This window comes from Sarcophilus harrisii, chromosome 1 (genome assembly GCF_902635505.1).
Source record: "Sarcophilus harrisii chromosome 1, mSarHar1.11, whole genome shotgun sequence".
In the NCBI taxonomy this organism is placed as follows: domain Eukaryota; kingdom Metazoa; phylum Chordata; class Mammalia; order Dasyuromorphia; family Dasyuridae; genus Sarcophilus; species Sarcophilus harrisii.
In genome coordinates, this window is record NC_045426.1 from 313797340 (window position 1) to 313824579 (window position 27240).

Genomic DNA, 27240 nt, shown 5'->3' on the forward strand with positions numbered 1-27240 from the left:
CTTGTGGAATGATAGTAAGTACTAAGTACATGTACTGAACTAGAAAACTGTTAAGCGCCCTGTTAAACAACCATTGTCTCTATCAATTCCACTGACTTAGCACCTTGTTTCAAGTTCTAGCCCATAACAGAGGTCTACATATTGGTTAATTTAATTTTATGGTAAATTAACAATAATACTGAAATCTCCTTTTTATTTCAGTTTATGGTGTTGAAAAGCTTTCTAAAATCCATTATTTCTCTAATTGGCTATATTCCATCCTTATATTTCTACAATTTTGCTTTTGTCTACCAAATCAACTAACATACATTTAGTACCTCTTCTGTGCCAGGCACTATGCTGAAAGCTAGGCCATTTTTAAACTTTAAGACTTCAATAATCTCATATGTTGTGTAGAATTTGTAATTCCAAATTTTGGGATTATTACAATGATTTTTGCATTGTTTTAATGTAAATAGTGACATGTAAGAGTTCGGACACAGACTTTTTTTTTTTTCCTTCAGGTGTGAGGGCTTGTGTTAGAATGGCTGTAATTGTGTAGTATCTTATTTTCATCCAAGATGATGGATTTTTTTTCTTGTGGGATATTTACTTTGGCTTTCCCTCCAACCAGTTGATATTTCAGCTGCACACAGATGGCTGTTTTTGAAATGATGGCTGTCAGTAATTAATTGTTTCCTGTTTGATAAGATATGTTCTGTGTAATTTCTAAAACAATGATATTCTTTGGTATTCTCCATGTCCACTGCCTCTTGACTCTTCAAAGTATTCATGATCTTCAGACATGTAGTTCTAGTCATATTGGGCTTCTTTAATTTCTTAATACCAGATCACATTTTTTTACAGGTGTCATTGTCTTCCCTGTTGCCCATTTTACAAAGTTAAGAATGTATTGATCTCATTTGGAGGATCACATCAAGTTCATTGTAGAGCATCTCTTTTTATATTTTGTGTTGAATGTTGGTATCTAAGCTAGAGTTTTCATGATGTCATATATTTAGGTTTGCTGTTCATGATCATGGAAAGTTTTGGTACAGTGGAAGTAGCATTGCATTTGGAGTCAAAGAACATGGGTTTGAATCAGGCAGTATGATGTGGTGGGTAGCATGCTGGAGTAAAAATCAGGAAGGTTCATGACCTGTATCACCAAGGCAGCTCATTTAACTGTTCATAATCAGTCTTCTTTTAAAATATTGTAGAGAGTTGGCTCAGTTCCTCTAACAGTTTATAAAATGAAGGTCAGTCATTTAAAATCCATTCATTTAAAAATCCTATAGTACAATAATATAGTACTTATGCTCTCAGTTGTACATGCTTGAGGTATAAATTTAAACTTTGGTCATTATGTATTTAATTGATGTGAAGGAGAATCTTGGAGGCAGGTGAAATCTGTGCTTGAGTTCTGATTCTGCTATTCAGTCCTCATGGGAACATGGATGTATCAGTTAACTTTTCTGAGCCTTGGTTTCCACCTGCTTAAAATGCCATTACATGCCATGATTGCCATGCCATGATAATATGTGTAAAACCTAATCTACATGGTATTTAAGGGGAAGTATATGATATCCCTTAAGATACTGTATGGCTATAGCAGTCAAGTTCAATTTGATGTGAACATTGGGGTCTTTCTTTCCTCAATAAATCATCAAGCCTTTATAATTTTTTCATCCTGAGCCAAGGTTGCCTCAACTAGAAATCAATTTCTAGGATGATGTTATATCCTTTTCCAACAGATATTTTATGGAATGGTGTTTAGATTCATAGACTTAGATTTGGAAGGAGCCTTGCAGGCCAACCTTCTCATTTTACAGTTGAGAAAACTCAGAAGCAGAGATGGTTGAATGACTTGTCCAAGGGTAGTCAGTACCAAAGTCAGTATTGTTTCCCCTCTGTATCATTTCCCTTTCAATCCCCTTGCCTCCATGGATCAGAACTCTTTTGGTTATTCCTCCTCCATGCATGGTGTCCTCCTATTAGAATGTTAACTCTTTGAAATAAGAACTGTCTTCTCTCTCTTTTGTATTTGCATCCTAGATATTGTACCTGTACCTCAGTATTGCTCACACATAGTAGATGCTTAATAAATCTTGTTGATTGATTTACCTTATTCTGGTTCTAGGATCTGCATTCTACTGTCATAGAAGCTAATCATATGATTTTCCTATATTTATTTTTATTTTTTTCTAAAGAAAGAGTTTGACCTTTGAACATATTTCAGGAAACTCATGAACTTGTTTTGGAAAACAAATCTTTATTTTCACTAAGTTTTGATTTCTTTGTTAATTCTATTTATTTTATTTGTAAAAATTTAACAACCTTGTTCTGAGAAGACTTCCCATGATCTTTACTAGATTACTAAAGATTCATGTCAATAAAAAAGATGGATCCCCTTATGTCCAAAGTCTTTTCTTTGTCCTATGGCATCATGTGTCTTATCTTTCTCTCTTTTTTTACCAGGAAGATTCTGAATTAGAAAATTTCCTGGGAAGGAAAATTTATTTTCCTGTATATAAAATATTATTGAAAGATAATAGCTTAACACAAGGATAATTGGTCAAAAAATTTTAAAACAATCCTTTTTGTTATTAACCTAGCTCTGTAATCTTGTATAAACCTTTTCATTTCTTTGAAACTGAGGTTCTCTTATGACATGAGTGTGGGGTTGGATTAGATTTTTTAACACTCGGCAATTCTCATTTATAGCTTGCTCCAGATGATGCTTGGCGTTGCCCACACTGTAAGCAGCTGCAGCAAGGGAGCATAACATTAAGCCTCTGGACCTTGCCTGATGTGCTTATTATACATCTGAAGAGATTTCGACAGGTAAGGACTTCCGTGAGGTAGGAAAAAACCCAAGGACAAATTGTAAGTTTTTAATACTAGCTACTAAGAAAGTGACTTTCCTGTAGGGTAATGGTGCCCCCAGATGGTCCAGTTACGAATAGCCCAGAATTCCACTTTTACCTTTCTTTTGTGTAACATCCCTTTATTACCCAAATTAATGTTGAGCATCCTCTCCCCTAGTTTACAAATTTGATTTCATGTTGCAGTGCTTTGTTTTGCAGTTCTTTAGTTTCTGTGTTATTGATCATATTTCCATATGCTCAGCTTATGGTTCAGGGTTTGTGTGAAGTTAGTAAAGAGCAGAACCAGTAGTAATTGAGATCAGAACTGATAAGATGTAGATAATTTCAATTCAAAAATATATCTGCTAGCTCTTATTCCTTCTTTCAGTTCTTGGTAGTAGCAGAGTAAAATTTGGTGTACAGTTGCCTGATATACAACTTAATCATTCCAGTAGAATGGCCTCTTTTTGCCTTGCTTTTATATCTCCTGTGCCTAGCACAGTGTTTGCACATAGTAGATCCTTAATGTTTTCCACAGTTCATTTCAGGAAAAGTATTTTAAATAATAGAAGAACTTATGTTGGTATTACCTGGGAAATACACCAGCTGTAACTGGTATAGTTGTGACAAGAGGTGGCTTATTGAATGAAGACAGGGGAAGGATACATTTGGCATAGAGTTGCTTAATAAATATATTTTGAAGTAAAGATGATGTAAAAGCAATGAATAATAAGGACACATTTTTGGATGGTGATTAGGTGTCATTGAAATAGTACTTTTTATGACATAATATATAAATGGAATAGTACAACTGCAAGGGCATCATAAGCTAAGTAAACTTTTATAGGTTGGCTTGGGGAACCCAAATATAATTTAAAACATTTTTTAAATGGGGAGATTTCTTTTAGATTCCAAACAGTTGACTTATAAATAAACTCTTGGAACACAGCCTGTATGTTAAGAAGAAGTTGGGGCTTATTTATATCTTTAGATCTTCTCTAATAAAAGGGAACAGAACTTGTGAGTATTCATTTCTCTTTTCTTTGGGATGTCATTCTGTACTTAGAAATGAGATGGGGAAGCTACACAGTACAGAGTACATGAATTCAGATCTGGTCTCAGGCACTTGCTAGTTGTTGTGACTCTGAGTAAGTCATTTAACTCTGATTGCCTCCCCCCACTTTTCATTCCCCTCAAAAAAAAAGAAAAGGAAAAAAAGAAGAAATGAGAAATTTCTAATCCATTGTGGTAAAGTGCAGATAATGCTGGACTGGCAGTTAGAACTAGACTTGAATTTGAATCTTTCCATAGACACTTACTAGCTCTGTAGTTCTGGGAAAGTCACTCATTTCTTCTAAGTTTCAGTTTCCCCAACCATAAGAGGGACACAATAATAACATCTACCTCACAAGGTTGTTGAGGATCAAATGAAATTATGGGTGTTAAGTGCTTTGTAAACTTTAAAGCCCTACATAAATGCAAGGATCATAGATAAAGAGTGTCTTTGGAGGATAAATGGGTTCAGTTCTCACTTCTGCCATATATTGGCTATATGATTTATTGAATTGATGCCTCATTTAAGTCTGGGTGGTATCCAGAGGCATGTAGGGCTCTATTCCACAATGGCTCCTGGATTTACCAACTTTGTTCAGGAACAGTCTGTGCCATTGTTTCCCAACATTCTCAGGGCCTTGCTGCTCTAATTCTTTCCCTAAGGAATCCAAGTATTTTCTGAGGTTTCTGTCTGCCAGGTGCAGAAAACTTCTTTAGTGTTGTCTCTCCCAATTAGAGTGTGAGCAGCTTGAGAGCAGGAACTTAGTGGCCCCAGCATTTATCACTGTACTTGACACATGGTAATAATTTTCTATTCTATAAGTACAGAGCAGGTGTCAGTCAATCTTCATTGGTAGAGAGAGGTACTTTCTTCTCGGTTTCCTATATCAATGAAGTCACAGATCTGGGCCAAAAAAAAAAAATCATGCATTTGTTTTAAATTTTATTGATGTTTTGTATAAATTTTCTCTCTGAGAGAGGAGAGTCATTGCTTATATCATTTTTCTTTTATTATTTTGTATTTCTTATCTTCCACTGAGCAAATTTAAGCAAAAAACAAAAAGTAAAGCCTTTAGTACATAGATATCATCCGGTCAAACAAATTTCCACATTGATTATGTTAAAAAGTATTTTTTAATTGCATTTTAAATTCTTCCTCTTTTTGACAGCATCAAATGGCAAGTTTTGTATTCATTCTTTTGGATTTGTGGTTCCTCATTGCATTGATCAAGAGTTCTAAAGTCAAAGTTGTTTTCCTTTCTAATGTTGTTGTTATTGTAGAAATTGTTCTATAGTTATGCTCATTTTGCTCTGTATTAATAGATAGAAGTTTTCACTATTTCCTCTAAAACTATTTCATCATTTTTTGTGACAGTAATATTCCATCACATTCATATATCACAATTAGTTTAACTATTTCTCAGTAGAAGAAATACTCTTTTAGTTTCTAATTTTTGGTTACCACCAAAAAAGTTCGTGGTATCATTTTACACACAAGTCCTTTTCCTTTTAGTCTTTGTGAGTATAAACCTAGTTGAGATAAAGCTGGGTCAAGGATATTTATAGGTTAGTAACTTTTGAGGCATAGCTCCAAGTTCCTTTCCAGAATAACCGAACCAATTCATGGCTTTACTAACAGTGAATTGACTTATTTCTTTTCCTCCTATCATCATCATCTTATTTATTATTATTATTATTGTCTTCATTTAGTTCAGTTTTGTACCAAGTAATCTCTTCTGAAATGTTCCAGGCAGATGGTCAACTAGCTTCAGCTGAAATATTTCCAGTGACAGGAAAACTCACTAGTTAAATCTGCCTCTGAATGTGCCTAACATCTAGGAGATTTACTTCCTTCCTATTAGTCTGAATGAAGGAACACTGTGTAACTGAACTATTTCTACATTTTCTTGCAATGTTTGTATCTTCCCTATTAAGTCATGCTTTGGACTCTTGATCATGAACAGAACTGTCTTCTTTCTTTCAAAATGTTTTCTGGTAGAACACTTCTATTGGAAAGGGCTTTCTCTATAAGCTACATTTAAAGAAAAATAGCACTTGAAATTGGCAACAAAGTTTACTAAACTTCTCTGTGTGTTAAGGTAGTAAACACTAATGTCTTTGAAGAAAGATTTGGGGAATTGACAATAACAAAAAAAAAAGACTTTGTAATTTTGTTTCACTGTGATTGTAAAGTATTTATATGCATATTAAGCAACATTAGGGAGATGAGTTCATTGGATGATAGCATGATTCATTGGAAAAGAGTTTGGGGTCAGTGTTTGAAATCTGTGTTGGCCACTCACTGACTGGTGTGAAATTTGACAGGTCATTTTGCATTTTGGGGACTCAGTTTTTTCATCTCTTAAGGGTAAGGGGATTTGACTAAATGGCCTCTGAAGTCCCTTTCAGTTCTAAATCTAGGATCCTGTGATCAAACTACTGTCCTGTGATCAAACTACTGTCCTGATTTATTAAATGAGAAAGGTAGTTGAGTAGGAACTAAGCAGGATTGCCCCTTTTATTTATTCTTGCTTTAAGTGGTCTCCATTGTCACAACTTATGTTCTATTTGAAATAGGAGGGTGACAGGCGAATGAAGCTTCAGAACATGGTAAAATTTCCTCTAACTGGCCTGGATATGACACCTCATGTGGTCAAAAGAAGCCAGAGCAGCTGGAGCCTCCCATCCCATTGGTCGCCATGGAGGCGCCCCTATGGATTAGGGAGAGATCCTGAGGACTACATCTATGATCTTTATGCTGTGTGTAATCACCATGGGACCATGCAAGGGGGTCATTATACAGGTAATCAAGCAAGTCTTCAATTTGAAAAGCTGCATTACTTTTCTGATGATCTCTCAGATTTTTATCTTGCTGGTAACAGAATTTCTTGATGTTTTGTGGACCTTGCTTTCTCTGTCATCAATCAGGTGAAACTGAACATCTGTAGTGGCAATTCTTATCACATCTGCACATGTCCAAAAATAAAATGAATGAATATCCTTCCCCGTTTCCCTGATCTGAGCAAAAGACAGCTATGATATCTCATTTATCTATTTAAAAAATTAGATCTTCATATTAACTATTAGGCTGCCTAATTTCTGCCACCAGAATAGAGCTTTTATTGTCTTTATCCAAGGATTCAGATTGTAATGGTAATGATAATAATAGTTGATGAATGAATAAAATTAATGAATGAATCATAAAGCATTAATTAAATACTTAACTGTGTGCCAAGCACTATACTGAGTTCTTGGGATCCAGTTACAAAAGTGAAGACATTTCCTATCCTCTACAAGTTTATATGTTAATAGCAGGGAGACAACACCAATAGGATATAAGTATACCCAGTAAGGTTTTTCTGGCTTGGAAAATTATAGAGGTGGTAAATAGACACACTTTTTTTTTTTTTTTTTTTTTTTTAGTAGCAGTGGTGATTTAGGTTTTATTTTTGGAACTGGAAAGTGCCAAGTTGGCACAGGTAGAGGGTGATGGGGGATATATGTAGGGAAAAAAAGGACTAGTGAGAGAAGGTGGCTAAAGTGTAAAGTAGTAGGGTATAATAATGGTGATATTATTAAGACCTTCAAAATAAAGATATCTTACCAAAGAAAATTTAAAAAATATGGGAATAGGATTGTCTTGGCTGCTACTAGAATTGTCTAGATAATGCTTTCTGTGAGCCTACAGAAGATGAGATTCCATCCTAGGTCTTTTTTTCAGTTACAAAAAGCAGGTGCTTTATCTACCTGCTTATATTTTCTAGACTATTACATATGAATAGAAAAATAATAGCAAGAAAGCAGCTTGTCCTAGGACCATTTCTCTCTGTGAGTTCTATTAAAAGAATGAGAATGAGATGATGATCATAAATTCTTATTTATAATACTGCTTTATTATTTTCAAAATGCTTTCATTTATATTATTTTATCTTTTATGATTTTGTGAGGGCAGGCCTTTTATCCTCATTTTATAGATGAAGGAATACCAGAGAAATTGCTATTTGAATAAAGTCACATGACCACTTAATGAAAGAGCTGAGCCTAGAACCTCTGTCTTTTCTTAACTCTTAATCATGTGTTATTCTTTCCTATCAATCAGTCAGTAAGTATTCATTAAGTGCTTGTCACTATGCCAGGGACTATACTCAGTTGGGGAATAAGTAAGCAAACAAGCTATATACAATTAAATAAGAAGTCATTAATAGAGTGAAGGGATTAGAATTAAGAGGAATTGCGAGACTGTATAAAGTGGGATTTTTCCCATTAATTTACCCTCTTTGCCAAAACTTGTCACTCTATAAGATTATGTAAATTATTTTAAAGTGAATTCTAGGACTGTTTTTCTTTGGAAAGGAGTTGAACCAGATGATATCTAAAGTCTCTTCCAGATCTAAAGAAATTCTCAAATATCTTTTGAGTTCAAATATTAGAACTTTGAATTTACACCTATAATAGACTCATTGAGATTTAGAGCTGGAAAAGGCCTAAGAGATAATTTTACTAAGGAAGAAAATGATGGTGGAGAAATATTTGATATAATGCAATTTGCTTAAGAGTGATTATGATTAGTGACAGATGGTCCCTATTTTGTTATGCTTTGTATTTTAGAGATTTGCTCATTCATTACTGTCTTGCTTCACTCCTTGGTGGTGTTATATGTTAATTCATTTCAGTGGTTTCTGGAGCAGAGCCTGTGGTGCTGATTTTAGGGATGTGATAAGGATTGAATAATCTGAGAAATGGTTCTGTTAGCTAGTATTTAAAACAACAACAACCAGATCCATTATCGCCTAATTCTTAATGTCATTATGCAATGGAAGAGTATGATTTGAGGTGGGGGACTTTGAGTATGGAACACTGAATATAATTCTAGAATTTTCCATGAGTTGTTTTGTTCAATTTTTTCCCTCTTTTTAAAAATGTCTTTTAAAAAATAACTATCTGGAAGAAAAGAGGAAGGAATAATTGGAAAGATATCAATAATTATTTCTTCTATAACTTATCCTCCTTTCACCATGGATATGTGTGTGGAAGGAGAGGTAAAGAAGAGAAAAAAAAAAGATGGACAAGAAGAAAAATTCTGAACTCTAAAATTTACTTGTAAAATCCTTAATGAGGTCTTTAATTATTTAAAGGCTTCCAGTGCCTATTTTTCAAAAGAATAATCCCAGCTTTTTATACAACTCCCAGTTTAATAAAATGATTTAATTTTTTTGAATGCAGTGGAAAATTTTTCAAGAAAAAAAGATATTAATCAAAGCCCTTAAAGAAAAAATTAGCAGAAACATATTGCATAGCAGCGCAAACTGCCCCCTATCCCAAAGCCCTCCTAAGTTGTATGAATATAAGTAGAGTTATTAAGTTTCATTATTTATTATCATTAAGTCACATTAAAGATGTGTAGAGTTCAATTTAGTTCAGCAAAACATTTATTAAGCTCTTGTAATGTGCCAGAAACTAGAGACAGAAAAATTAAAAATTACTCCAAGTAGTTAGAATCTGAAGGAAAATGGGACATGTACACAAATAAAGAATGACACAGAATAGAATGTGATAAGGACAAAGTAAAGGTCTAGACAAAGTGCCATAAGAAACGTGAGGAAGCAAGAGCTGTGTTTTTTAATGTGTTGTATGTACACTTTATAGGACATCAAGGCTTCCTATATAATCAGCGTGTTCTGTAAATTTATAACCATTTTATAGGACTTGGAGCATAATTTTACTATCTTAAATGATGATGGAAGTTTATAGCTGTTGGATCTTTTCTTTTATGACATAGTTGGTCATATATCTATAATTTACTTGATGTTGACTCATAGAATCTTAGGGTTGGAAGAATTCTTCAAGCTCAAATAATCCAACTTCCCACCTCCTGCAGAAATTCTTTGTGATACTATTCAAGACAGATGGTTATCCAGTCTTTTCTTTGGTTAGGAATGTAACCTCTAATTAGAATACTGACTCTGTGGGAATTTTATAGTGCAGGTTCTAGAAATGCATGTGCAACAAAAAACAGTTTGTGCCAGGTTTTATCAGCTAGTGGCTACTTCAATGGAAGAGGCTTAGGGAAAAAAAAAATTAATCTCTTCCTTCTGTCTACCATAAAATTTACTCTTTTCTCCTTAGTTTTCATTCTTGGGCATTACTATTGCCTATCTTTGGAATCTGAACATCTAAAAGTTTTACTTTTGTCAGTTAGCTGCATTCAAAGATAGATTCTTTTAGTGGTAGAGAGAATGAAAACTATTCCATTGAACAGTTACTCTTTGAAATCTTAAAAAAAGTTTTTTCTTCTTCTTACGAGTCAGTAAATAATTATCATTTTTCCTAGATGTCATTTACCTATATGGTATGCATTGCTTTGTCTGAAGTTGGTAGCCAGCAAGCATTTATTAATGAATATTGTGTACCAGAATTTAGAATAAGCATTGGCTATACAAAGAAAAGCAAAAATGCTTTTCTGCCTCCAGGAGCTTTTATTCAAATAGGAACAGAAACCTGCAAATAATTGTGTACATACAAGATATATGTGTAAATGCATATTCCTTAGAGGAAAGTCACTAGCAGTGGGTGGGGAAATTCCTTTTGCAGAAGTTGGAATCTAATCTTTCTTGATGGAAGTCAGACAAACTAGGAATCAGAAGTGAGGATGGAAGAGCATTCAAGGAATGGAGGACATCCAGGGAAAATTAAAGAGTTGGGATATGGAATGTCAAGTGTGAGGGAAGAATAAGTAAGCAGTATAGCTGGCTCATAGAGTACATGGAGTGAATTGCAAGAAAACCAGAAAGGTATGAGGAAGCCAGGTTCTGAAGGACTATAGTGTTAGAGAATTTTGTGTTGATCTAGGGAGTCACTAGACTTTATTGGACAGGAAGAGGATATGGTCAGACATGTGCTTAGGAGGATCTCTTTGGCAATAACTGAAAGGAAGAAAGCATATTGGTGCGGGAAGAAATATAATTCAGACAAGCCAATCCTTAGGCTCAAGCAGTTGTCCAAGCTAGAGGTGAAGAGGACCAGTAGAATGGTAATGATTATGTAGAGTAGAAACAAAGGGGTTATATATGAGAGATGTCATTTTTACCTACATCACAGGATTTGACAACAGATTGGATATGAAATCTTAGTGAGCTGGTGAAGAATGACATTCAGGTTGCAAGCTTTAGTAATTGAGTGGAAAATATGTGGCATTTTTTCCCCAAAAAAGATTTTTAAATTGTTTTTTAAATTTAAATTTTAATTAATTTAACTACTCCCTCCACTGATGGAGGCCATATCAGTAATACTGTGAGTGATAACAATTGGCATTTGTATAGTACTTTAAGATTAGAAAGCACTTTTTAATATATTATCTCATTTGTTCCTTCCCACAACTTTACATGGTGCTTGCTATTATTTTCCCATTTTGCTGGTGGAGAAACTGAGGCTTAGAAGGGCTAAAATCAGGTTACCCAGGGTCATACAGCTAAGAAATGCCTGAGGTAGGCATTTTAAGAGTGTAAAGAGGTCCTGAAATCAAAAAGTTTTAAGAAACTTTTGCGTGGGGAGGTTTTGTGATTTACCTTGGGTCACAGAGCCATGATATGTGAAATATGGGACTTCGAACCAGATTTTTCTACCTCTGAAGCCAATTCTCTATGCCTGTCATCATTTTGCCTCTCAGGAGTTTTTATGAGGAAAGATGCTGATTCCCTTATAGGAAGAAAAAATTTGCATTATTTTGTAAATGCATCATTTGTATATCCATTTCCCCCTAAGATCAATTGTTATTTCTAAATCTGTGATAACAAATTGTAGATTTTGCAGGGAACAAGATTATAATGTGGCTTCTTACAGCATGACAGGACCCTCTGTGAAAACAGGTTATTTGTTTATTTCCGCTACAACATGTATTTTCTTCATTTCTATCTTAGGCTATTGGTTAGAGCTGGAAAGAAGCATTCATCATCTTTCATTGTTTGTAGTATTGTTCTCTACCAGCCTGGTGAGCATGTGTGGGTCGTCTCTCAGTGCCTTCTCTGTAAGCAAATGCTTGAGCACTGCATTATGTTTAATTAGATCGGGTGCATTATGTTTTAACATTGACCAGATATTTAAAGATGAAATAGAATTCATTTTCTCACATGGCTGCCCTCCTGTTTCTACACATGTGTAACAGGGAACTGTTGCTTGAGTGTGATGCATAACTTGGATTATCTTTTGTCTTTTTCTAAGAAAGTTGCACTAATTGATTGGATTAACTACCTGCTCTTCTCTTGAAAATGCCATAAATTGACCTCATAACCCCAAAATGGGGTGTTCTCTAGTTCATCTCAGGGTTTGATGAGGCATAGTCATAGGAATTGCATGATACTGAAATTGAGCTAACAATGGAAATTTCTTGTTAACAGCATACTGTAAGAATTCTGTGGATGGTCTCTGGTACTGCTTTGATGACAGTGATGTACAGCAGTTGTCTGAGGATGAAGTCTGCAAGCAGACGGCATATATACTTTTCTACCAGAGGCGGACAGCTATCCCGTCATGGTCAGCCAACAGCTCTGTGGCAGGTGAGACCAGCTCAGGTTTCTGGAAACCATAGTCTTTGTTAGCAGAGAAGACTTTTTTTTTTTTTTTTTTTTGATGTGATGCCCTCTCAGGAGGTCTTTTCTTAATATAACTTATGATCCTGTTGTGTTAGTTTATCAGTAATATTGTAATAGTCTCATAGTCACCACTAATCAAGAGATGAGAAAAGGACAAACTAAATCCCCAGGAAGATGATCAAATACTAGAAATGGAAAGAGCTGCCTTCTTATTAGAAATATGAGGATTGAGTTATGACAGACGTTTATAAATGCATAAATGATTTGGATAAGCTTAGCAATGGACTCATTCAGCAGGTAAAATATTGGAATATCTTGGAATTGAAGGGACTTTTCTTAAAAGTTGATAGAAGTTGAGAAAGAAAGAAAAGCAATATTATTTCTTATCATGGGAAATAAAATGAGGGAATTCCTTATGCCAGGAAGAGTAATATTGATTGAAAATTAAGATCACAGAAATGTTAGATAAGTTTATAGATGATGGAGCCATGAGTTGGGAAAGGAGGTTGGAATGGTTTAGGGACATTACTAATATCTTTTGAATAATATTAGTGAAGACATCCAAGCTTGGTGCCTGTCAGAGATGGAATACTCATCTCAATATACCATGGGATTAACCTAAATAGGCATTTCTTAAGGTCTTATGCTCTTAGAACCAAATCATTATTACTCAGGAAGTGGCTTGATCGATAACAGTAGTTTCTGCTTCAGGACAGAAGAATATAAAATTTTACCCAAATGGGAATGGTTACTTATTAAGTAATCATACAGGTTAATTCTGAGATGAGAAAGTGGAATCCCTCCCTCCTTCTCTCCCTCTCCCTCCCCCCTCCCCAGATTGAATGATGTATGACTCTTAACCTCATGGAATGTGTTTCCTGGGAATCAAAGCCCTATTGTTGCCCTATTCTCTAGAGGATTTCTGCCTATTTAAACAGCTTATAGCATGTATAAACCCTCCTGGGTTCCATTTCTGGCAAATATACTGCTTGATTGAGACTAATTTTGAAATGGGATTTGATAAACTCAGGAAAGCAGCATAGTACAATAGAACAAATGGTAACCTTGGAGAAAGAGAGGACCTGGGTTTGGATGCTAGCTTTTTTTCTGACGAACTGGATGATATTTCGCCTTTCTGTACCTCAGTTTACCTATCTGTGAAATGGAGTTAAATTAGAGAACCTCTGTAGTTCCTTTCAAATTAGATCTGTGATCCTATGAATTTCAGTCATCTTGGGCTGTTTTCATAAGTTATCAGTGACTAAAAATAGCATGTTAGAGTTGAGAGATTTCAGAGGTTATGCTTACATCTGAAGCATAAAGCTTGTTATCCTCCCCCAAAGGTAGTTGTCTTTCCTTTACCTGGTTAAGTCCAGTGACCGAGAACATGCTATTTCTCTAGGCTGCTCATTTAATCTTTGCGGGTCCTATACCAAGCATATATACTTATGGTATATGGGTGTTCAGGGAGAGATAACACATTTGCTGTGAGAGCTTGCCAAATCCCTTGTTAACTCCCACTAGTCATCCAACTCTTACCTGTGGCTCCAAGGAGCTATAACATATGCAGCGGCCATGTCTCAGCAAAAGCGTCTTTCCAGATGGGCTAAACCAGATGGAAGATGTAACTAATGGACCCCAAACTCATCAGTAAGTTAGGGAATATCAAGACTTCTCTTGGTGGAATGGATGGATGAGAACAGTTTGTTCCAGTGCCATGAAGGCAACTGAAGCATCCATGGCATCCCAGGCCATTGCCAATTGTCTAGACTTTTGTCTTGATATTGGATGTTGGTTACTAGAAGAGAGAGTGAGGCTGACAGCTCTGCACAGATTTGCCTCACTTTTTGGCTCACAGACAAGTTAAGGCAACCACCCATCATCATGCCCCAGTATCATGATGTCATTGGTCTTCTTCAAAAATGAAGAATGAACAATTCTTAAATCTCTCCTTATACTTAGTCTGTATTCTTGTGATTTCCAGATATCGATGCTTATTATACTTTTTTCTTGTCAAGGAGCATAAGTCATGGTATCATAGATTTAGAAAAGAAAGGGACCCTTGAGATTATTTAGTCTTACCTCCTCTCCTCCCTTACTCCCCCCCCTTTCATTTTACAGTAGAAACTAACACTTAGAGAAATTAAAGGGTAGTGAGCAGTAGAGTCAGGATTTGATATTGGGTGCTCTTACTCCAAATTCAGTGCTCTGTCTCCAGTACCACACTGCCTTCCATTTAATTCTCTTTCATATGATAGTTTTTAAGATACTTGAAGACAGCTGTCATGTTGCTCCCCCTCCTTCTTCCTCATTCCTTCAAACTGATATTTCTCTGACAGTTTTGAATCACCTTGCTTTCGCTATCTAGGTCTTTCTTATTTCTCTTTGTCTGTGTATATGGGTATTACAGTATATGAATAAATGATTAAGTCTTCACATATCTGTGAGTTTAAAAAACAAAAAGGAGCCAGTGTTGACAGTCTTGAAAATGAAAATCACTTATTTCATAACAACCAGAAATATTACCCTGGGACTATGTTCTATTCAACTGACATCTTCTCTTGTTTTATGAAGCATTAAGGACTATACTTGCATTATTTATTGCTAAAATGATATAATATGTACGGGAATTGGTTTCTTCCTTAATTAGTCATAGCGTACTGTCGCCTAAAAGGCATCATTATGGTTTCTGGTGGTTAAAGTTGAACTCCGGTGGTGGGAACATCAATAATTCACTTGTGATCAATCAGCAGGACTTTCAGGGGGCCCTTTAACATGTAATTGGTCACGTGAGCCTACACTGATCTTAATTCTCTGCCTTCTCTGCAGGTTCCACAAGTTCTTCACTGTGTGAACACTGGGTAAGCCGGCTTCCAGGGAGTAAGCAAGCCAGCATTACTTCTGCTGCTTCTTCCAGGCGCACATCTCTGGCTTCCCTCTCAGAGTCAGTGGAGTTGACTGGGGAAAGAAGTGAAGATGATGGTATGTATAGGAAGAGAGGTGAGAAGTAGGAAATTGATTTTAGAGATGGTAGCAAGTAAGGATTCTAATCAGACAGCTAGATAGACTTGTGAATAGAGCGCCAGACCTGGAGGAAGACTCCTCTTTGTGAATGCAGCTCTAATTTCAGATACTTAGTGTCTGTGTGACCCTCCTTAGTTTCCTCATCTATAAAATTAGCTAGAGAAGGAAATGGCAAACTGTGTCATGAGACAGGGAGACAAAACTGAACAACAACAACAACAACAAAGAGGTTCTTAATCTGGGGCCCATAGGACACCTAAAGGAGTCTGTGTATAAATTTCAAGGAGTCCTTGAACTCAAATGGGGAAAAAAGGTACATATCTCAAGATAATAGGTTTCCTTTCTAATCCCATGTATTTTATCTTACGCATTTAAAAACATTGTTCTGAGAAAAGGTCCATAGACTTCACCACCCTGCCAAAGTGGTCCATGACATAGAAAATGGATAAGAACCTCTAGTTTGTAGTTTATCATGTTTGAGGGGAGCCACTTGGAGAATCTGCTGGAAAACAAAAAGTCCCTTGCACTGAAGTGGCAGAGTAGTTTGTTGACTGGTATTGTTAAACCACAGGTTCTTTTGGCAGGATAAGGTGTCCTCTTAGCCTTGGTGGTTCCAATTCCATTCTTCTTCACTTTTGTAATGGAGTGTGTTGTCAGAGAAACAGAGTCATTACTATTTGGTACTGAGTAATAATGCTTACAAGACAAATGGTGGAATTGGTGAAATATTTACAATGATACTAATAATAACAGAGGCAACGTGGTGTAATGGATAGGCCCTGGATTGGAAGTCAAGAAGACTTATGTGCAAATTCTACTTTGGACACTTATTAGTTCAGTGACCCTGGCCATCTCATTTAGCCTTTCTGTGCCTCAGGTTCCTCATCTTTAAAAATGGGAGGATTGAACAGAAGGATCTCTAAAGTTTTACTTCTGGTTCTAAATCTATAATGCTATAAACTCAGATTAATATAGAACTTTAAGGTATGTAAAATGTTTTTCATGGATTATTTCATTTAATCCTCAAATAATGCTGATGAATATGCTATTATTATCCTTCAGGAAACTGAGGCTGAGAGACGTTAAATAGTTTCTCTAGGGTCAATTAACCAAGAATCTTAGTTTAGATTTAAATCCTGATCTATTCTCTGTGCCATACTGCTTGACTATTGGGATTTGTATGTCATAGAAAGGGTACTTTGGGTAAACCCTGAAGGAGAGTTGTAAGATTAAAAAGTTGAAAAGCCACTCATGGGAAAATAAGCCTGGTTTGTTTTCATTTTTCACTTATTGGTTGAGAAATAATTAAGTTTATTTGGAGGATGACAGGCTAGAATATCGATCTGATTGTACCTCAGATTGGTAGAAAGAATCCATATAAATGAAAAGGCTATGAGACCTGGGAATATCTGGAGGTTTTTAGCTTAAGTTCTGTGCCAAGGAAGACATCTCAAGTTGGTCTCTGGTACTTCACCTGGTGGCTGATACATGAAATATCAGTCAAGAAGCATTTATTGAACATCTACTATGCACTAAGCACTTGGGAAGCAAAGAAAGGCAAAAACATAGTCCTTGGACTCAAGACATTATCGAATAGGAAAGATAATATGTGAATAACTTTTTATATAAGCTGTATCCAGTGTAAATGGAAGTTAATTTCAGAAGGAGGCATTAACAGCAGGGGAGACTATGAACCCCTTCTGGAAGGAGATGATCCTTGGAAAGAGGAAAAAAAAAATAGTATTTTATAATAGCAAGAGAATTGCTCTGGGAATTAGTTCATGTTGACTTTAGTCCTGGCTCTTCCTTTAAGTGTGGGACCTTGAGCATGTCATTCTTTCTGGGGCTTAGTTTCCCCATCTGTAAAATGAGAGATTGGACTGTGTGATCTCTCTAGCATCCTTCAAGTTCTGATGTTCTGTGTGGTAAAAAATGACTAGTGGTTCCTTTCTGTTTAGTCAGAACAGGAAACAATCCCTAAATCAGTATTTTTATGATAAAATGGACACTTTTTTTTTTTGGTCTCCATTCCACTTGTTTAAAAAGAAAATGCACTTGGTGATTCAATCAACTAGTAACTTTTTATTAAGTGTTTACACCAGGCACTTGGTTAAGTGCTAAAGATACAAGTAAAGACAAAAGATGGCCTCTACATTCAAGGAACCAGCAGTCTAAGAAGAGAGACAACATCCAAACAATTAAATATGAATATACTAGATACAAGATAAATTGAATATGATCATTAGAGAGAAGATAACATTAAGGGGTACCTGGAAAAGCTAGAAATGGGATTTTTTTTTTTCTGGAGCTTGAAGAAAACTTGGTGAATCAGGAGTGAGGCAAGGAGGGGGGACAGTCAATGTAAATGCCTAGAGTCAGAAATGTGGAGGGTTTTGGTGAGTAAGAACTAAGAAGCCAAGATCATTGAATTGCAGAGTATGTGAAGAGGAAAGGCAGAAAAGTGAAGGGGCAGATAATGAAGGACTTAAGGTGCATGGAAGAATTGGAAACCACAGGTGTTTATTGCATGGGGGATGAGGAGTGACATGGGTGGATCTGCCTCAGGACAGCCTCTTTTACAGCTGAGTCAGAGTTTGCGCTGGCTTGAGAAGAGACTTGATCAGCATCTGTTTAAACATCATCACTTGTACTAGGTAATGTAGAATGAAAATAATACAAATATGGTCTCTGCCTTTTTGGGATTTACACATAAAGGACACTTTATGAATTCCATAGTGAACTTATCAATATCAGGATAGGTGAAGGATCTTTGAAATGTTCATTCCCTAGCATCAAGATGCATTTACAATCAGGCATTCCTCCGTTATTCTTCCCATCAATCATAGCTGAAGGTACATGCATACATAGCACAGTCTGAGGGCTCCAGGTGAAGAAAAGAAGCTATATCTTTGAGTTTTAGCTCTGCTACTTGAGGCAAGTTACTTCATTCCTGTGATTTTTTTTTTTTATCTATAGAATAAAAGGGCATGGATTCAGTGATTTCTAAGGTCTCTTACTAGTATTTTGGGGGGGGGAGCTTGATAGGACTAGAAATAATATATTATGTTTGGGGCAACTACAGAAAATTGTAATTATGATGTCAAGTAAAGAAAATATAAAATTTGGTAATATGAAGAGAATTAGAGAAACAATGTTATCTTTAAAGATACCATAAGCAATGAAACAATAACAATGCTGAATAGGCATATACTCAGTGGATAGCCTCTAGATTCTTCTTTTTTTTAAAGTTAATTTTCAGCTCTATCTTTTCTTTTTACATCACTTTCAACATACCCATCATAACAGGTCACCTATTATAACAAAATATAAAAAAAAAAACAAGAAGGGAGAAAAATCAGTTCAAAAACACTAATCAATAACCCCGTTCTAATTTTCTATGACTAAATATTAATCCACACTTGGCCCTAATTTTGTTTTCTTTGTTTTTCTTAGGTGGGTTCTCAACTCGACCATTTGTAAGGAGTGTCCAGCGCCAAAGCTTGTCATCCAGGTCCTCTGTTACCAGCCCATTGGCCGTCAATGAAAATTGCATTAGACCCTCTTGGTCCCTATCTGCTAAGCTGCAAATGCGTTCTAACTCTCCATCGCGTTTTTGTGGTGACTCTCCTGTCCATACTTCTGCCTCTACTTTGGAGAAAATAGGGGAAGCAGTAGATGACAAAGTCTCTATCTCTTGCTTTGGTAGCTTAAGGAACCTTTCTAGTAGTTACATGGAGCCAAGTGAGAGTCATAGCAGGCGTGAGCACAGGGCCATGGGTAGAGCTCCTCTGGCTGTCATGGAAAGTGTATTCAGAGATGAGTCAGCTCCCAAGAGAGTGACTTCAAGTCTTTCTGATATACAAAGCAAAAGCTCAGCACAAGGGGTTCGAGTGCATCCTGTTTCAGATCCATTTGATAACAATAATCAGATTGCTTATGTGGATCAGAGTGATTCTGTTGACAGCTCCCCAGTCAAAGAGGCAAAGACTCCAAGTGGTTCTGGCTTACCTGTGGAAAAGTCAGACAGCACAACTAAGAAGTCTCCTAGCTCCAAAGGGATTTCTGAGCCAGATAAAAGCATGAGGAAAGGGAGGACAGTCTTGGCTCGCCAGGAATCATCTCTTTCAAACACATCACCCACTTCTCCTGTTTCCTTAAAAAGTTCTGTAAAGACTTCCCGCTCCAGAAGCAAAGCAGAATCTTCCCAAGTCAGTGGACGACACGCATCCCCTGTTCCTGGTCATCCCAAAAAGGAGTCATCTACAAAATCCCAGGACACTGTGGCTGTTCAGCAGAAACAAAAGTTAACTTCCTCCCCAGCTTCTATTTCTTCTTCTACAGCTGCCAAAAAGCCCCCTTTGGGCTCTGCCACCAGGGGTCCCTCCTCCGCTGGAAAGAGTAGGACTTCAGACAGAAGCCTGAGCCGAGAAGGCTCCAAAATAAGCCTTGGTTCTGACAAAGCCAGTGTCACATCCACCTCCAAACCAAACTCCCCTCGGGTGGGTCAGTCTAGAGCAGGGGAGAGCAGAATGGATGGAAAGCATGTGAGGAGTTCCTCCATGGCTAGCCTGCGGTCTCCCAACCCAGGCATGAAATCAGGTTTGAAGAGGGACAGCAAGTCAGAAGACAAGGGACTGTCCTTCTTCAAATCAGCTCTGCGGCAGAAGGAGACTCGGAGGTCAACTGATCTTGGGAAAACCACATTACTCACCAAAAAATCAGGTGTAGGATCCACCAAGTCGATCAGTAAGAGTACGGTGGATGAGAAGTCAGCTAAAGGCAGCCAGCCCCCATCCTCCCAGCAGCCAAATGCAAATACTGTTTCAAAAGAGCAGCCTGCCTCCAAGGATTCCACTTCTGTAAAACATTCCCTGCTTTCTACCCGCAGATCCAAGTCTTCCCAGCTAGATCCTGGAAATCCCTTGTCTCCTAGTAGCAAGCACTCTGCCGAGAAATCTTTTAAAAAGTTACCTTCTAGCATGCACACCTCTGCACGGCCTTCTCAAAAACCTCAGTGAGATTTCTGCAAACCAGGTGTTTTATCTGTAAAGATACTTATTTATTTAGACTTGAGAACTCTATTTTTGTTCCCTTTACCTGATATTTCCCTTCCCTCTTCCCCCTCCCCCCCTTGCTTTGGTTTTGTAGTTTTTGGTTCATGTGCCTAATGCGTGTGTGTGAGGAGAACTAAACTGCATTGTGTTGAAGTGTCTCCTTCTTCTGCCATCAAACCAAATAATAGCCATAGGCAAAGAAAGCAGTGATACCAAGTTAACTGGAATAATTATTAAAAAAACAAAAAACAAAAACCATAATCCTGGACTGCCTCTTAGCACTTGTGAATATTTCTTTCTGGTGAAATGCCACAACTTTTTGTCAGATACTAGGGTTTTGAAACCTGTGAACTAGTTAGGCTATAAATAGTATATGCTCTGTAGAACTGTGAAATAATATTATTTGGGGTTTTTGCCCGAGCAGAAATTATCCTCATTGATTTGTGGATTGTCGTCTAGTGTGGTAAGATGTAGAAGCTAACAGCAAAACTGAGAGACTGTTGTTACTTCTGCTCTTGCCCCAGTCTTCAATCTTTTTTAAAGGGCAATATTTTAACACTAATGTTGTTTCTCAGGTATATACTCAGCTAGTATAAGAGGGATGAGCATTAGTGAATGAACTGAATATAAAGGTAACCTTTCATGTGTGAATGTATGTAATTTTTTTCTTAGCATCATGGATGTAAGCTTTTTGAGATGTAAAGGCTCTTTTGTTAGTGTCATATTGGTGAAGATGTGTGTATTCCTTAGCTGGCTATCCCTTGACTCTTGGACATTGTGCTAAGAGGTGGTGAATTGGATAGCAAGAAGTTAGTTATTATCCATTCTTCCCTCCCTTCTCCATTGGAGCTCCGAAATATAGCCACTTGTCAGCATCTTTTAAGTTGTACTCTGATAATATGGTTTATTTTTTTAAAACTGGAAACGTGTACCTGATGGTGCGAATGGTGCCTGGGTGATGTATAGATGTACTACTCTCCCTCTTTGGCTGCACACCTTGTCTGTAAACAGCAGAATTGAATCTTGCCTTTTGGAGGCATGCTTCTCTTTCTGTATCTTTCAGCCCAATGCCAAAAGTCAGCAATGCAGTATGGGGGCTCAGTGTAACAAAATATTAAATATCTTTTTTTAAATGTTTCTTTGTAAGACTTGATTATAATTGTGTTTTCCAGCAAACAATTCTTCTCTCTTGCTGTTACAGGTTTTATTCCCCTTAATTCCTCTCCCCAAATCTATAGTCAAAACTAAAGCTCATCCTACAAGGCAACACATTACCTTTCTTTGTTTCAAAAATAGAAATAAGCCCCACCTTGCTCAATTTACAGTGTTCACACAAATACCGTGTTTATTTTAAGTTGTATAGTCATATTCTGACTTCATGCTTCTCTTCTTTTCCTTATGAGGGCTGTGTAACCTGGATTCTTTGTGAAACAGACTTTGCCACAATGCAGAGAATGATGTGTTGTGTTTCATGTTCATATAGTTTTCAATTTGCATGTTTTCCTAGGTCAATGTTTTTCCAGGCCATAAATTCACCAGATTTTACATGAGTTTTAAGTATCCAGATCTATTTGTTAATCTTTCCTACTTAATAACTAGAGCAAATAGTTTTATTTTGTCCCATAATATCCTTTGCTCAACTTTTTTTCTTTTTTGAGTTGGGGAAGATGGGGAAATCTTGGCAAAATTGGCATCAGTCACCTGTCTTATATAATTGCCCACTTGAGCATCAAGGTGATTAATAGACCTGGAAATCATTCATGGAAGGGTAGCTAAAGATCTAAGCCCTTGCAATATTTAATATTTTTTATATTCAGCCTTGTGAATATTTCTGTAGTGCTCACTGTAATTCATTTATTATGACCTTATTGGCAATAATACTCTGCCTGATAATCCCAGCTTGATTGCTATTTATTTTCTGTGAAGTATAAGTATCTCTCCCATTTGCAAAACAATATTGCTCTTTGGTTCTACTGTTATTTGGCTTCTGCACAAGCTCCTTTGTTGTTAGTACTGTTTCTGGTACATTGAATTTTTTGTGGTTACCTTTCCTCAGAACAATATTTTAAACCTAATGTGATTATGATATTTCTCTTCTAGCTACAATGTAGATTTTCTACAATCAAAAAGGACATAAGATGTGAACAGTGTTAAACGCAGCTGAATGACTTATGATAAAGCTCCCATTCTTTTGAACATAGGGCAGATTTGGAAATGTCACATCAATGAAACTTGTACAATAGTTTTGGAGTGGTTACAAGAATTTCTCTTGGAGGGGATTTATTTTAGCAATTACCAATGAAATAGTTAAACCTGAATAGAAATTACCTTAATTTCCAGACGTAAATTTAAATTTTAAAATGGTTGTTGATTTTGTATAGGAGTGGAAAAAACCCACCCAAACCTAACCTTTAACTACCAGAAGATAGTTGCTTGAGCTCAAATATAATTTTTCATTATGTATTAATATTATTTAGTTAGTAGGACTGGTTCTCCTTTCTTCTCAGCTAAAAACACACATAGTTATGCTTTGGGGACTGACTATGTCATTTCTTGACATTTTAATGTGTTCGATTTCCTTCCCCCCCCTTCTATTTCATGTTTGATAATGAAAATTTGATGAAATAACAAAGATTTAATCATCTTAAACTACTATATGCTTTAAGGACAACAGATAGTGAACACAGAAAAAGGACAGAGAGTTGTTGTATCCAGGGATGTTTTGCCAAAATGTTTCAAAGAGGGACTTGAATAAGTTGATTAAAAACAAAAACAATTTCTTCTCCTCCTCCTTCTCCTTCTTCTATTTCTTCTCCTCCTCCTTCTCCTTCTTCTATTTCTTCTTCCTCTTCTTCCTCCTCTTTCTCCTCTTTCCTCCTTCCTCTCTCCTTTTTCCTCCTCCTTTTAACATAGGTCAGATTTTTTTTTTTCTGTTTATATTTGGAATAAGGTACTTGTTCATTTGTTTGGGTGAACAATTATCTGTAGATCACCATGGTCTTGTGTTTGTGAGAACTATTCATAGAAGCATAGTTATAAGAAATTATTACCTGGTAAGCACACACAAACAAATCACTAACAAGTCCTGAAACTAGAGCAAATCCATGATACTTTTACTGTTCTCGTTACTATTGATGTCTTTGACATTGTTCACCTTGAGGTAGAATTGGAATATCCAATTTTTCCCCTCTGCTTTGATAAGGAGACACAATGGTAAAGAAACATTGGGTTTTTTTGTCTTTTACTCCCTTAAGCCCTTTTCATAATCCTTATAGCAACTTTGTGCCAAGTCAATAATAGTTCATGCTGGACACATAGAAGTGAATGTGAGAATATTTGTGGTTTAGTAAGTGTTTGTAGTCATTTGAAAAGCTGCCTTGAAATTTTTTATTTAGTACAAAAAATAAATTGAAAGGGATATTTATGTAAAAAAAATATAAATTCACTTCTCAAGTTAGCTTTACTTTAGCTCAGGGGCACCTAGAGTGCAGTCCATGGACCAAAAAAATGTCCATATAGCCCTTACTGGAACCACCCTCCCTAATACAGAAATCTATTTTGCAGATCTTGCTGAATTAGCATATCCTAGGAAGGGTAGTTTTTGTGACCAATCCTCTTTTATAACCAATTTCATTTTAAAGAAAGTAGATGTAGTCATCATTTACCCATCAATCTACTGTCTGCTATTGGTTTAATTCTTCTGCAGCCCAACAATGAAGCTCTTTAACTAGATTCCTTACACTAGATTTTGGTCCTTCCATTATTTAGGTAAATATGTTTTGTTTTGTTTTTTGGAAAGAGGAGAAAACAAAACCCTCTTTTCTTCAAAATAATTTCCAAGGAAAAAGATGTGATAAAATACTGCAAAGGGAACAGCTGGCTGCAGCTTTTAATGAAAAGTGGAACACTGGGGAATGAGCTCCTCTTTTTTTTTTTTTTTTTTTCAAATGGGGAAACCATAAATTTAAGGTGTGAGTTTTAATTTGGTCTATAAATTTAATCCTTGATACAATCCTTGCCTTTTTAAATCATTGAGCAATTATGTTGGTTTTTTAGGGGGTGGGTGGGATGGTAGTGTATGTGTCCAGTTTCAAAGTTGTAGTTCTGATAGAAATTAGTATTTCTGGGCTGGATTATACAGATAATAGTTATAGAATGCAAATCATAAGCACATTTTTCAGTGGAAAAAGAAACTCAACAACTTTGTGAGGCACTTTGAACTTTGCCTTAGTGATGGAGCTGAGAAGTATACATTTTAATGACAAACTGGTGCCTATATCTTTATAAATATGAAGTATATGTGTCATACTGCAAGGTTTTTGTCTCTTTTGTTCACAAATGGTTTGATATAGCGAAGTCAGACCATATGCTTTAGATGGAAACCTGACACTTTGATTACAGAGATGTCTAAGCTGCCTCCACTCCTCCCCCCCCCCACTCCATTTCCTTTTGTTCAGCTCCCCAAATGTAGAACTCTTGGCTTTCCACAGCTGTAATTTGAGCATGACCCGCCATTTACCCCTCCCCCCAACAACAAGAACAATTCTGCATGGCCTTTATCTAGTGCTGCATCCTGAATGCATGCTCTCATTAACTATGCAAGCAACTGATACCAACCATAGATGGCACTAACTGCTTAAAACGAAGCTATTAGATAATGGAACTCTATTTTTGAATTTGTTGTTTTATTTCCTATATGACCTGAGTATCCATACACTCAGGAGCATGTATGTGGTTTCTTGCTTTATTTTGCACATCCTTGACTCTCTTCTTTGCAGAACTTTTGGATTATTGACAAGATTTATGTGTAAATTTCCTAAGTATTTTTCAAATAGGAAAGGTATTGGATACGTTGAAATGACAACATGCTGGTTTATGTATTGTGGTGTCTAGGTAATCTCCTAATGTGTCCTCTAAGTAACCTGCCATTTTTCTATAGAATTTTAATGGTTTATATCTTCTATATGACATCATGGTCTCAAGAAGAGACAAAAGCTTCTAGCAGCATTGACAATTAAAAAAACAAACCATGCTTTTGTAGAACTTTAGTGCTAATTAAAGTTGATATTTCCAGCCACCAGACTTAATAGGATTAGTACTATGGTGTTTATGGCAGTACTGTACAATGAGTTCAAATCTAGAACTATCTCCCATTCTTTAATCCATCTGGTACAAAAGTTTGAGGCTTCAAACCTCTGAGATAAGAGACCCAGTAAGGAAGAACCTGAAGTATTAAAGGAGACAGAGAAATGAATGGCATGCAGATTTAAGTGACAGGGCACTTGTGCAAATGGGATCTTGGTTTGCTTGAGCAGACAGTACACTGGGCATCTTGATGTGCTTAGTGGCCGTCTGTCCTTGTCTGTTTATAGCAAGCAGAGAATCCCTTGGTGAGGTTGTGGTGGGGATGGTGGTCACTGCATAGTAAAGTGATGAAAAGCTAAGACCAACTATCTTTGAAAAGCTTATCAGTAGATAGAAGATGCCTCAATGGCAGTGCTGTTTATGTAGTAAGCAATTAAAATTGCAGTTATCAGGTTGCTTGAACATTGCTCTTGAACTCTTTCTCTATCGTGGTCCTTTGCAGGATAGCAGTTTCAGGAATTCTTCCTAGTTTAAAAACAAATGTGAAGAGTTTTGTTTCAAAGTGACATTCAGTATAATTTCCCCCATGTAATTTTTTTTTAAAGCATCTCTTGTGGAATTTGCCAACTGACTCCAAATAATTTGGCTATACATACAGAGGCAACTGCAATTTAGTTTTAATCTTTGGTGAGCCAGAAGCACTATGGATGCCTCATATAAAGCCAACTGTAAAACTTAGCTGTTTATCTTATGGAGCATTATTTTGCAGACAATTGAAAGTCAGGCTAATATAACCTTTAAGCTTAGTGCAGAGGAAGCCAGTAGCGCCCAAATACATCTGTTTAAAACATTCAGAATAATGGTGTAAGTATGCATAAATAAACTCCTCCCTAGAGAAGTTTGAGCAGTGAATTCTGTAGGTGGTCATGAAAAGAAGCATGAAATTGTGCTAGGTGCTATCTTGAAAGTTTTGGTGTCATTATACCAAAGGGAAAATGGCTATATTTTCTGAAGATAAAAGTCCTCTTTTGTGGCCTTTCAAGTGCACCATACAGGATTGCTCACCAACTGTGCCTCACCATTGGTTAAAATTGAATTCGGATCTCATTGCAAATATAGTTTCTTAACTGAAGTTAAACTTCAGTTTTTACACTGGAATTTCTACAGTTCTTCTCAAAGCTGCATGTCATTGTCACTGTACACAAAAACATTTTGGTATAGTTCACACCTTTGATATCGGCTTCTGTATAAATACTTTTGAGTTGTACAGTAATCTGAAAAGCAGGATGTCTTTATCTGAGGCTGGAGGAAACATAATTGTGCCGTAAATTTTAAATTATTGAGGACAAGTGCATGAGACTGTGTCAATGCCTCCTGTTATTTATTTGTATGTTTTATTATTCTAGGTGGATGCACTTTTAATATGCAGGATTTATATTTTTATGTTAAAACATTTCCTTTCAGAAAGAAGTTTGAATATTACAGTATATAGTTGGAATTAAGAGAAAAGTGGAAAATGTAATAAAATACATTAAATTTATTACGTGATGTCCTGGTCAAATCCTTTTCCTCTTTCCTCAGTAATTAACA

The 27240-nt window shown here is 36.3% G+C and overlaps 1 protein-coding gene across 1 annotated transcript in view; it reads left to right on the forward strand.

The window, feature by feature from the left end:
• The window catches only part of USP31 (ubiquitin specific peptidase 31), a 125371-nt gene extending 103669 nt beyond the window's left edge, over positions 1-21702 (forward strand). Inside the window, exons 12-16 of the mRNA XM_031945332.1 lie at positions 2704-2823; positions 6477-6702; positions 12293-12451; positions 15317-15469; positions 18965-21702. Of these exons, the coding sequence (XP_031801192.1) occupies positions 2704-2823; positions 6477-6702; positions 12293-12451; positions 15317-15469; positions 18965-20529 (2223 nt within the window). The 3' untranslated portion in view covers positions 20530-21702. The remainder of the gene's footprint in view (positions 1-2703; positions 2824-6476; positions 6703-12292; positions 12452-15316; positions 15470-18964) is intronic.
• Positions 21703-27240: the final 5538 nt, after the last annotated feature.